The sequence below is a fragment of the Musca vetustissima genome, unplaced genomic scaffold (genome assembly GCF_032173495.1).
Source record: "Musca vetustissima isolate MV318-11 ecotype Yass unplaced genomic scaffold, APGP_CSIRO_Mvet_v1 utg2339, whole genome shotgun sequence".
Taxonomy (NCBI): domain Eukaryota; kingdom Metazoa; phylum Arthropoda; class Insecta; order Diptera; family Muscidae; genus Musca; species Musca vetustissima.
In genome coordinates this window covers 34,129-46,958 of record NW_026874020.1, presented here as the reverse complement: position 1 = coordinate 46,958, position 12,830 = coordinate 34,129, and the positions used below count along the sequence as shown (strand labels likewise).

The window sequence follows — 12,830 nt, the reverse complement described above, 5'->3', positions numbered from 1 at the left end:
AAATACGTGGCCCAGAGGTAAGGTACTTGAAACTAGGTTGGCAAAGGATGGTCAGGTCCGCAGTGTAAAACTTCTTACATCGAATGGAATTCTAGAAAGACCTGTTGCTAAACTGGCTGTTTTAGATGTGGCTTCTCAAGAGTCGTATGCCACAGAAAAAGGATCTGGTCATACTGGGGAGGAGGATGTTGCCGCCACAATCAAAACTTTAGTTTAGTGTGTATTTGATATTTTACGCGTAGCTTTAGTTTAAGTTAGCGTAGAATAACTCGTCGAATTAAATTTCGGAGTGAGTGAATTTGGTTTCGCGTCTGTGACTAAGCGCCATTTTCAGCACTCAGAAAAAGGTACTTAGCTTGGCCGGACGCTGCGATAACTGCCAAAGTGGATTATCTTTAATTATATATTCATTTTATTTTCTAATGGTTTTCATACCAAAAAGTGAGTTATACTTAAACTTAAATTAAATTGCATGTTTTCTGAATTAATATTATTGTACTATTTATAGGAATTTTAATATAAGAAATATTGGAATAAATAAATTGAATTTGTTTGTTAAAACCAATAGCTTCTTTATTCAAAATTCAGTGGAAATCATTAGCGAGGCGGATTCCTCACCAACAACTTAATAGTATCGAAAATGAGGCGAAACCTTTTTGTGAGGCAATATAAACATTTGGATCTATATAGATAATATTCCACAAAAAAGGGTTTTAAGGGTCTAAAACATTCAAAAAAACTTACAATGGGTGCTACCCTTATGTGGGGTCAATGTAAAAACATCCACCCATATTCATTACTTTCTGTATATATGAATGTCTGCCTTCAAGAACCCTTTATACCAGTTAACAGCTCAAATGAGGACGGATAGAGGAGGAATTGGGCTTGACCTTCAATATGCATATATTGAAAATTTTCTGCTAAAGAAAAGAGTCTTCATAATCGACCTGGTGAGGTCTTTATAGATGAGCTGAAACCTCTATATAACCGAGCTAATGTGGGTCTTTACAGACAAAAAATAGAAGAAGAAATAGTCGAACTGAGTGTAGTTTTTATAGAAGAGTGGAAGAGAATCTGACCAATAAAATCTTTATAGAGAAAAAGATCCACGACTTTATGGAGAATTTTCGGACTCTTGAGCTATACGCCTGGAAGTCTAGGTAAACAGCAAGTCTGGTTGTTTTTATGGGGGTGTTTTGTGACAGGCACTCGTTATTAATGCGGGTTTCAATCTGGGGTCCTCAGAAGTAAACCTCAAGTTGCTCTGAACGTAAATCTTAATCTCCAGCAACTAGACCTTTTGGTTCAATTTCAAGCAACAATACGTGTTATGAGGCTGAAAGAAACAGGAGCTTGTCGAACCGCACAATCAGGACATGCTAGTGATTTTATAATTGGAAATCGTAATTTTCTGCATTATGATAGCCACATTGGTGACTTCATATCCCTCAACCTCTACTTGGAGGATTTCAATATAATTTTTCCAAGAATGGAACCCAGCTAAAGTTGTCCTTTGGTTGTCAAAGTCGTTCGATCCGCAGATGGAGGAATTTTTTAGACAATATATTGGCTATTTTCCATTGGCAAAGTCCACAATATCTATTGGGATAAAGCTTGGTTTGAAACCCCAGATGCAGAACTTAAAAATCCATCTGGCTGGAATTTTTAAGACGTAGATCAACAACATTGCTATCACTAGAGAAAGAGAGAGAGAGAGACTGAAGGTATAATAGAACACAATTCAGGATAAGGTAATTTACAATGTGCTTGACTATTGCCGTTTATGTGAGGATGTGGAAGCGTTGGAAACGGTCAAATGCTACAGTGGCTGACTGCTTGGTAGTTATGATCTTACTTACCAGTCAGGCGCGTCGGTCTTGTGCACTGCACTTCAATTTTAAAGACCATGTTCCGAATGTTATTTTCCACTTGGTCTTTCCATCGAATACATTGCCTTCCCCTTCTACGTAAACCCGTTGGCTCGCTTCTATATGCCTTTTGAGCTTGGCCAACGTAGTCGCTGCAGCTCGATACGTCTCACTATGTCGATGTCCGAGAATCGATGGTACAACTCAAGATTCATTGGACGACGACATTCACCGTCAACGCAAATCGGCCCATAGATCATTCGGAGAATTTTTCTCTCAAACACTCCAAGAACTGCCTCATCTGCTTGCGCAAGTATTCATGCTTCAGATCCATTTAACAGAACGAGAGGTGGCTTTTTTTTGAATTGCTTATTCAGACCATAGTAGCATCTGTTGGCGAACACCATTCTGCTCCCGATTTCAAAGCTGATGTTATAAGTTTTGTTTATGACGGTACCGAGGTATATAAAATCGTTCACTACCTCGAACCTGTTGTTTACAAGTTTCACAGATGGTCCGAGTCTACTGGAATCCTCGTTCGGTATTGAAGCGCTTCGAGAGGTCCTTTCCGACTTTAAATGCTGTATTAATTTTGCGGACATGCCTTTAAACACATCTGAGCGGATTGGTCTGTCGAACGCGGCTCTGTAGTCGACGAGAAGATGGAATGTGGCGATGTATTTTTCGTGGGTCTTTTCCACGATTTGGCGCAGTGTGAAAATCTGTTTTATAGTGGATTTGCTAGGTCTGAAGCCATATTGAAAAGTTCCAATAATATCATTGACCATTGGCTTCTGTCGTTCACATTCAGGTATGCATTCCCTTAGAAAAGTTGTAATAATCAGCTGATGCATGTTCCTTATCAGCTGATGCATGCTCTGACCACCGGTAGTGAATAGTTCGGCTATTAATCCATGCTGATTCATTATTCTTCAGCCGACTAATGCTATTCTGACTTCATCTTCGTAATCTAATTGACTCTGGTGTATCTTCTTCATTTTTACTATTTTATACCAGAAGCTTTGCAAATTCCTCCTTACAGATCCTCAACACGATGTCTGTATCTGTCCCCAGGTTTCCTTCTCATCGCTACAGGAAAATGTGCCCGCATCAAAGCTGTCAGTTTGGTGTTCTACTTGTTGATAACATTTCCGGACTTCATTCTGACTCCTATATCGACATGCTCCCGCTCACGTTTCTCTTGTTCTTTCTTTTTATACCCTTCACCACACTGTGATACAGGGTATTATGTCTTTGTGCATATGTTTGTAACAGGCAAAAATAATCGAGATAGACCCATGGTTCCTTTTGAGAATATGCATAGAATCACTTTCAAAGTCGATTTATGTATTTCCGTCCGTCGGTCCATGTTCAATTGTAAACAAAGTACAGGTCGCATTTATTATCCGAATTGGATGAAATTTGGTACAGCTCATTTGTTTGGCCCAAGGACGAACCCTATTGAAATTTGGAAAAATCGGTTCAAATTTAGATATAGCTCCCATATATATCTTCGTCCGATTTAAGGCAAATGGTGCACCGAAGTACCTATATATCTTTCGATTTTCACAAAATTTGACACAACGTACTAAATTAAGTCTAGAATGATATTTGCAAAGTTTGGTGAAAATCGGTTCAGATATAGATATAGCTCCCATATATAGCTGGAAATTTTTTGATTTGCACGAATTTTGGCATAGTGTACTGAATCAAGTCTAGAATGATGTGTGAAAAGTTTTGAAGAAAATCGGTTCAGATTTAGATATAGCTCCCATATATAGCTTCGCACGATTTTAGGTAAATAGTTCACTAAAGTCCTTGGAAATCTTTTGACTTGCACGAAATTTGGCACAGCGTAATGAATAAGGTCTAGAATGATGTTTGCCAAGTTTCGTGAAAATCGGTTCAGATTTAGGTATAGCTCCCATATATATGTTCGCCCGATTTCAGGTTAATTGTGTACCAAAGTCCCTATACATCTTTCGATTTGCGCGAAATTTGGCACAGCGTACTAAATTAAGTATAGAATGATGTGTGCAAAGTTTCGTGAAAATCGGTTCAGATTTAGATATAGCTCCCATATATAGCTTCGCCCGATTTTAGGTAAATAGTCCACTAAAGTCCCTGGAAGTATGCACGAAATTTGGCACACATTTATGAATAAGATCGAGAATGATGTCTGCCAAGTTTCGTGAAAATCGGTTCAGATTTAGATATAGCTCCCATATGTATTTTCATCCGATTTAAGGTAATTGGTGCTCCAATGAGTATGGTTCTGAATTAAGTCTAGAATGATGTTGCTAAGCTTCCTGAAAAGATCCATAGCTAGGCCGGTTGACACAACATACTGATGTTATATAAATTAGTCTCTGGCAAGTTTGCCTGAAAAAAACGTCTTCAGATATAGATTTAAAACAAAACGCGTTAGGATACATATGTAAAATATATCCAAAGTCGTGAAGGATATCATATAGTCGGCCCAGTCCGACTTTACTACTTTCCTTACTGGTTTTTTACAAAATTCATGCTTGAAGCCGTCTCTATAAAATTTTTTTTTTTAAATTCGTCCTTACCACTTGTAACATGCCGTATGCCACCATGCCCCACGATATAGGGCTGCACAATTTTCACTCGGATGTAGATCATTGTCCAGATCTTTAGTGGTAAATTTCTGACCCACATTATAACTGAAATCATCACCGGCCGTTCCACTGTACTGACCCAAACTATGAAGTTTGTAGCGTTCGCGTTCACTGCCCACCACAAAATTACTGTATTTGGCATAACGACGTTCCATATCCCAATCTTCGAGAACAATTAGCAGTTCGCAAGGTCCACTATTAGTTAACTTGTGAATATTATCAAGACCAATGAAAAATTCTCCGGATGTGTTGCCGAAACCCTGTTTAAATTCTTGCCAAGTTCGATCAAAATTTACTGAACCATCCTGACGACGTAGTATAACTGTTTCGGGTACTTTAATCAACTTTTCAAGTTGTTGCAGTTGTTGTAGTAGTTTATTCTGTTGTTCCATTTGTTGTTGTTCCTTCTTCAATTGGCGCTCTTCGAGGATTTGCAGCTTTTCATAGAATTCCATTTGACTAGCCATTAAATTTTTGAAATGTCCATTCAACTCATCAAGGCTATGAGTGAGGTTTGTACAAATTTCAGGGCTTCGATGCTTGCGAATGTAACTTGTTGGTAAGCTTATAACCTGTTGATGGTATGGTTTATGAGTGTTTCTCTTTGTCATAATTAGAAATATTCACCTCTTCCATGGAAATCGTTTTGAAAATATTAAAAAATATCAACATAATTGAAAGCCATTGGGGATTAAATTTTAAATAAAACATTTCTTATCTTTGAACACAACCTTCAGAGCGCGTTAATGTTTCTGACATCACGAAACAGTTTGTTTTGAATTTTTATATGAAAGAGAAGTGATCGAGACTCATATGAAATATTTGGGAAAAAATATGTATAGACTAAAAAATAAAAAAAATATACATATAAAACAATTTGTCATAAAGCTCTGCTAGGACATTCAATAATATTCTTTCAACTTTGACAGTCCTTAAAAATAAAATTTTGAAAAATCCACGCTTAAATCCATAAATATTTAAAAATTCACGCTAAAAGCTTTGACAGCCCTTAAAAATAAAATTTAAAAAATCCCTGCTTAAAGCTTTGAAAGCCCTTAAAAATAAAATTTAAAAAATCCCCTCTTAAAGCTTTGACAGTCCTTAAAAATAATATTTAAAAAATCGTCGATTAAAGCTTTAACAGTACATTAACAATTTTCTTTTAAAATCCAGAATAAAAGCTTTGAGCGACTTAAAAAAATAATATTTAAAAAATCCACGCTTAAAGCTTTGACAGTATTAAAAAAATGAAAAATCCACGCTAAAGCATCGGCAGTACTTAACAAAATCATTCTTAAAAAATCCACGATCAAAGCTTTGACTAACAAAACAAAAGTTTTAAAAAATAAAATCTTTATAATATCCTCGCTTAAAGCTTTAACAGTACTTTAAAAATGATCTTTAAAAAATGCAGAAAAAAAGCTTTGGCCGACTTAAAAATATAATATTTAAGAAATCCACGTTTAAAGCTTTGACAGTATTAAAAAATAATTCTTAAAAAAACACGTTTTAGCTTTGACAGTATTTAACAAAATAATTCTTAAAAAATACAAGCTTAAAGCTTTGACAGTATTTTAAAAAATAATTCTTAAGAAATCCACGCTTAAAGCTTTAATCGTACTTAAAAAATATATTTTTAAAAAATCGATGCTTAAAGCTTTGACAGTACTTAAAAATACGTTTTAAAAATACACACTTAAAGTTTGACAGTAATTATAAAAATAATTAAAAAAAACGCTCTTAAAGCTTTGACAGTATTTAAAAAAAATTTAAAAAATCCGCTCTTAAAGCTTTGATAGTACTTAAAAAAAATTAAAAAGTCACGCTTAAAGCATTGACAGTACTTATTTTTTTTAATCCACGCTTAAGCTTTAACTTAACCTAAAATAAATAATATTTAAAAGAAGCTCTGTAGGGACACAAAAAATTAATAGCTGATTAAACCACGCCAAAAACTGTACTAGAACAAGAAAAATTAATTTAAAAAAATTAACATTTGAAGTTCTGCTGGGGTATAAAAGAACAATCTTTTAAAAATCCACGCTTAAAGCTCTGTTGTTCTGTATGAAAACACCATCGTTAAAAATTCAAGCTTAAAGCTCTGCTGGGCATGAAAAGATAATTTTTAAGTAACCCACATTTAAAGCTATTTTTGGTTATGACAAAACAATCATTAAAATCGACACTTAAAGCTCTGTGGGGTATAAAAAATAATCTTTAAATAGTCCACACTAAAAGCTCTGTTGGGGCATGAACAAATCAGCTTAAAAGATTTACTCAAAAAGCTCTGTTGAGAAAAAAGCAATAATCTATACAAAACTACGCTTTAAGCTTTGCTAAGGTATGAAAATGTTCTTAAAGCTCTGCTGGGGTGTGAAAGAATAATCTTTAGAAATTCACGCTTAAGGGAACCCCACCCATTCTCGATTTTAATTTTTCAAGATTTTCAATGGGCTGGTAAATCAATACCAATGCTTGTTAAGGTTTGCATCTTTGCACATATATATTTGAAGATTTAAAAAAGAAGAAAAATAATTTACAAAAAAAAATTGTTATTGTTTTGTAGTTGTTTTTTGTAATTAAAGAAAAGTCCTTATTTTTGATGGCGGACATGATAACTCCTCACTGGATCATCGGAATCCGAAAATTCCAACGGTGTTAGAAAGAGTACATGTCTGGCTCTCGTATGAACTAGGATTATTGACTTCGCTCTAAAATTAACAAAATGGCGGACCTTTGAAAAAATATTTTTGAAAAATCGCCGAATTTTGACCAAAAACCAAGTTAAAAAATAAGGAAGATCTTCACCGATTGGCTTTATCCTAGTTCATACGATAGCTATACACTCACAGAGAAACGTGTAAAAATTTGAAATCGATTGGGTTATTAGTTTTTGAGTTATCGTGCCCGCCATTCGCAAAAGAGAAAACGCGTTTAAGTTTGAGATGCCCTTTAGCCGTCACTTGATGCTGACACAATAAATCGGCTATATCTTCAAGAGTTATTGAGATTTTCACTTGAAATTTTGTGGAGACATTCTTGTAATAGTGTAGAATCGAATTAAATCAAAAAAAATTTGACCCCGAGAATGGGGGGGGGGGGTCCCCTTAAAGCTCTGTTGCTCTGTATGAAAACATTTTCCATTTAAAAATGCAAGCTTATAACTCTGCTTGGGTATGAAAATATAATTTTTAAGAAACACGCGCTTAAATTTCAGCTTGGTAATCACAAAATAATCTTAAAAAATTCCCACTTAAAGCTCTGTGGGGTATAAAAAGTCTCTGTTGGGTTTGATTTTTTAAATGCACACTTAAAGCTATGTTGAAGGAAATAACAAAAATTCCCACTTAAAGCTTGTGGAGTATAAAAAATAATATTTAAATAGTCCACACTTAAAGCTCCGTTGGGCTATGAACACATAATCTTTAAAAATCTACGCACAAAGCTCTGTTTGTGTATGATTTTTTAAATGCACACTTAAAGCTCTGTTGGGGTTTGAAAAAATAATCTTTAAAAATCCACACTTAAAGTTCTATTGAGGTAAAAAAAACAATAATCTTTTAAAGACCTACGCTTAAAGCCCTACTGGGGTATGAAGAATAATTTTTAAAAAACATATGAAAATTAATCTTTAAAAAATCCAAGCTTCAAGATTTTAAACTAAAACTTTGACAGCTTGGAAAAATAAACTTTAAAACTCTACGTTTAAAGCTCTGATGGGGTAATCCATGCTAAAAGCTATGGAAAAATAATGTTTAAAACGCCCAAAAGCTCCGTTCTAATATGGTTTATTTTAACAAGCTTAAAGCTCTGCTGGATTTGGAAGAAATATATACTTTTTTAAATCAACTCCGAAAACTCTTCAAGGTTATTGAAAAAATATGTTTGACAAAAATCAACACCTTGTGCTAAACCCAATGCTCATAGTTCGAATCATACATGTTGTTGGTGGGTAACCCAACTTGTTCATACCACCCTCCAATGTAGGGGATTTTTGTTTTGGTTTATTAATTGTATTTTTTTTTCGCAAATACTGATAACAATATATTTTTTTGTATAAAAGTGAATAAAAGTAAAAAGTGATTTATTCAGAATTATTTTAAATCTTGAATTGAGAACTCAAAAAAAAAAAAAAATGAAAAGAATAATTTTAATGCTGTTGATGATTGTGAGTCCCCAAATATTTGCAACGGTAAATTAAATTTTCAAAATAAAATATTCAATTTCAAAATAATTCACCATAATTTTACTTCAGACTTCAACCGCCACGGAAATTAACAGCAACTCCATACGCGAAGTAAGTGATCGAATTAATCTATTGGAAAATCAAATCGAACAGTTGGATAAGACAATACAGCGAAAATTTCAAAAGCTAGAGGAAAAGCTCTCCGATCATGGCAATGTGGTTATACAGCGACGCATGGATGGTTCAGTGAATTTCTTTCGTCCGTGGGCGGATTATAAACAGGGGTTTGGCAACAATTCTGGAGAGTTTTTCATTGGTTTGGAAAAACTACACCGTCTAACGAATTCCCGACCGTATGATCTCTTAATTGTGTTGGAAGATTGGGAGGGAGATCGACGCTATGCTAAATACGACACTTTCATTGTGGGTAGTGAAACAGAGAAGTATTCACTTAAAAGCCTGGGGGCATATAGTGGTTCTGCCGGGGATGCTATGTCAGCCCATTTGGGTCAAAAGTTTTCTACCTATGACCAGGACAACGATGCCTATGAAAAGGGATGTGCCAATGAATTTACCGGTGCTTGGTGGTATAACAAATGTCACCAGAGGTAGGTGGAAGGAAGACAACGTAATATTATATGAAAAATAATGTTTATCGTGTTTTTCATTGTAGTAACTTAAACGGCCGCTATTTAAAAGGGACTACCAAGGAATATGCCCAGGGTGTTAACTGGTATCAATTTAAAGGTCACCATTATTCTCTAAAATTTGTGGAAATGACAATAAGACCTCGTTAAATAAAAATAAGATGTTAAAAGCTATAAACGTGAATTTTTTAAAGAATAATTTTTAATGACTTTATCCCCTACAAGAACTATTGTGCGCGTAGATTTTTAAAGAATATTTTCAATATAAAATCTACTACAAGCGATGATTCCTTTAAGGCATATTTTTCAAGGACTGTCATCACTATATGAGGACCTCAGAGTGATACGGCAAAAATGTGCCTTATCGAAGTATTGGCTTTAGATCTCATGTTTCCTTGGGCCAAATCCTTTTCAAGCAATTTAGATACGATTTACAAATGTACGTCCCTCTATATGGTCGGATTCGATCCAAACTTTCCACATAGCAATATTTCTTCCAAACTTAGTTCAAGTTCGAAGATTGGGGATTAACGGTCCAACTCTTCTGGTACCTCCCCCACAAAATTGTCAAGATTTTTGCGGAAAAATTACTTTATAATATAATGCGAGCGGACCATCCGATTTAAACTTTGTGCAGACTATTATTTTTACCAAACAAGTCTGAAGTAAAGATATGTTTCTGGATGGATGTCGATACTTGAGGGGGAAAGGGTGAGGTGCTATTTAGCAGCAGCTGTCTTACAATGATGCAGATTAATCTGTACCATGTTCTGCGTCAGCTTTTAATTAATGCCCGTTTTACCGGCGGGAGGCGAAAACAATTCACCCTTATTCCTCCTGAGGTAATGTTCTCCAGCAGAGTCGGTGGCGAACTTAGCAAGACTTCCACTTCCTCAGCTGAAAACTGTCGTTCTGTTTTTCAAAGAACCACAGTGTTTTGTCCAGTTCCATAAATGGTGGTGGGATCCACAATGAGGTTACCATTCCGCTCGGTATCTCGTGCACCGCAACGGATGCCAGCTTCCTTCCCGATGAGGGTCACTCTTATTAACTGTTTTCTTAAGGAAGTAACAGGATTCCTTAATACGACAATTAAGTGATCTGGCCAAATTCAAGCTTTCGTCGATCAACTTCGTCGTTCAAGAAGAGGTCTTTCAAGTCTGTTGATCAGCAGCCATTTATCTTCGCTGATAACCCCGTTGGGGACAGCTCAATCCTTGATTGCTACTCGCAGATCTTCCGGTTCCCTGGTTGAACAACTGGGTCTTTATCCTCCATAGATGTTACCGACGCGTACGAAGCAGTTGTGCATACAACGACTGCGTGGGTTTATACCTCATCCGAGGACCGGACCTACATCTGTCGCAGAGGTTCTCCACCTTTGGTTTATCCATCAACAACTGCCGAATTGCCACAAACTTGGATTTTGGTTTTGGCAATTCAGCAGTGTGGCGGATTGACGGAGTTGGTTAATTTCTCTGAGGGAGGTTGTGCTTTATCAGCATTACCCTGCCCTCAGTAGCAGTGTCGGATTGTGTCGGGGACTTCTCCTGGTAATGCTCGGACATCTCACAGTCTTCTTCCCCTTTAGAGGGGTTACCGTGGTAGACTTCGCCTGTGACCTTGGAATTCTATCTATTAAGAAATCATTCGCAATGCCATTCCTCTTAATGAGAAGGAATTCCTTGTCCGTGATAGAGTCCGTCTCGTCCGATAAACCGGTTGAAGAAATGAACTGCTCTTCTTGTCAGAATTCTCGTTGGCATTGACGCGTTTAGTGGTTCATGGTTCAGGTGATTTACGATGGGAAGGTCGTCTGCACCAATATCCAATATTATTCCTCGCCAGAGGTTACAGTCCTACTAATCATCTGAGAGACTCACCTTGATTTGGAGGAGTCACTAGGTTTAGGGGTGAGTCATCCCAGAGTTGAGCCGGGATGCTTTCCTGACTAAGGTGGAAGGAGATCAAAGAGAAGATCAGTATGTTTATCCAGGCTTGCATTGACATTATCGAGAGTAATGGAGTATGATGAGGAAAAAGAAAGGTTCGGTGCGATAACATTGGTGGTGGTCGTTTGTAGGGGTTGATTGGATTCTGACATTGTAGAGTTCAAGACTGATTGTGTCAAGGCAGCCACATCAACATCAGTCGAAAAATCTCATATTGTTACAATTTTATCTTTTATCGGTGGTTGTTTTTGGACTTGAGGTTGAACATGTCATAGCCCCTTGCCATGGTAAGGACTCGGCAACTAAGCCTGAAAAACTTGTTCAGGCGCCCAGGTATCAACAAGGACCCTTCCTGCAAACCGTAAAACACTAATGGGCACGGGGTCGTCTAACACCCCCACATGCACATGGTAATATATACCATGTGCATAACCCTTCTGGTACCATTTCCATGTCTGATTTGATACCGATTGAATCCAGAATGTGAATAGTATATTCGTAAGAAGAGGTCTATAGGACAACGTCTTCTGGTAACTCTCTAAAGATGGTCCACTCTTTAACGAACACATATACCTTATATAAAACGAATAATAAAACCTGGGGTTTATTCCGTAAACCTCCGCTAACTATAGGCCGATGTTATATATCTGTTTGCAATCAATTGGTCAATTGGACCCTGACTTTTGTGTGAAAAATTACAATTTTTTTATTCTGGGGCGTATATACTTGCTCCTTAAGGATATATCCCCGAGAAGTTGATAGTATATCCAAGAGACTGCATGTACTCTGATGTGGGAGTTATACGTAATTAGGTAAAGGTGACTATGTACATAGTATTACTATTACTCCATTAGAGGACGGAAATCTCGCGCTGATCGCTTTGAAATTGTACATGAAGTTCCGATTATGGTCAAGGACGACGCTTATAAATTTCGGTGAAGTTAAGATTTCATTCAGGGCGTACAATGAACCGAAAACTTTAATTTTGCCCTGTTTTCTAGTCGTTCTAGAGGCAATTATTGTATACAGAACATCACATATTTTAGAAGGTGAAGGGGATCTGACCAAATACTTAGAGCGGTTGTTTAGATTATGATCGGTCAATTTTCCGAGTGTCAAATCAACCAAAATATAAAGTGACCAATTTTTTATTGTATGGCGTAAAAATTCACTTCAAGAAAAAACATTTTAGAAAATATGCAAGACTGTAGAAAGAGTAGTTGTTGATCTATAATCGGTAAAAAGGGTGCAAATATCACGAAATATTGCCCAGGCTTTTCGTAGTAGTTGTGTAGGGTATCATATGGTCGGCCCCGTCCGACTGTTCTGCTCCGCTCACTGGTTTATATATATATATATATATATCGGTGCCGCTCTTTTATCCCTCGCTTCGATTCCTTAAACATCTAAACAGAGATACTCTCTTCATTCAATTTAATTTATTCAGTTTTGACACTTTATTGATTGTCGCCACACATAAAATAAGTTCAAATTAATTTTCGCTGATTTGTTGTCTGTTACGCCTTCAATTTTTG

At 36.4% G+C, this 12,830-nt stretch overlaps 2 protein-coding genes across 2 annotated transcripts in view; both read left to right on the top strand.

Annotated features, from left to right (window-relative positions):
* The first annotated feature begins 8,645 nt into the window (after nucleotides 1-8,645).
* LOC133330085 (ficolin-1-like) lies at nucleotides 8,646-9,493 on the top strand. Its single transcript, XM_061538557.1, has 3 exons — nucleotides 8,646-8,702; nucleotides 8,766-9,304; nucleotides 9,370-9,493. Exons 1-3 carry the CDS (start codon nucleotides 8,646-8,648, stop codon nucleotides 9,491-9,493), a joined length of 720 nt encoding a protein of 239 aa, XP_061394541.1.
* A 593-nt stretch (nucleotides 9,494-10,086) lies between these two features.
* Nucleotides 10,087-12,830, top strand: part of LOC133330062 (fibrinogen-like protein A) — a 30,402-nt gene continuing 27,658 nt past the window's right edge. The window contains exon 1 of the mRNA XM_061538536.1: nucleotides 10,087-10,185. Within this exon, the coding sequence (XP_061394520.1) occupies nucleotides 10,087-10,185 (99 nt within the window). The remainder of the gene's footprint in view (nucleotides 10,186-12,830) is intronic.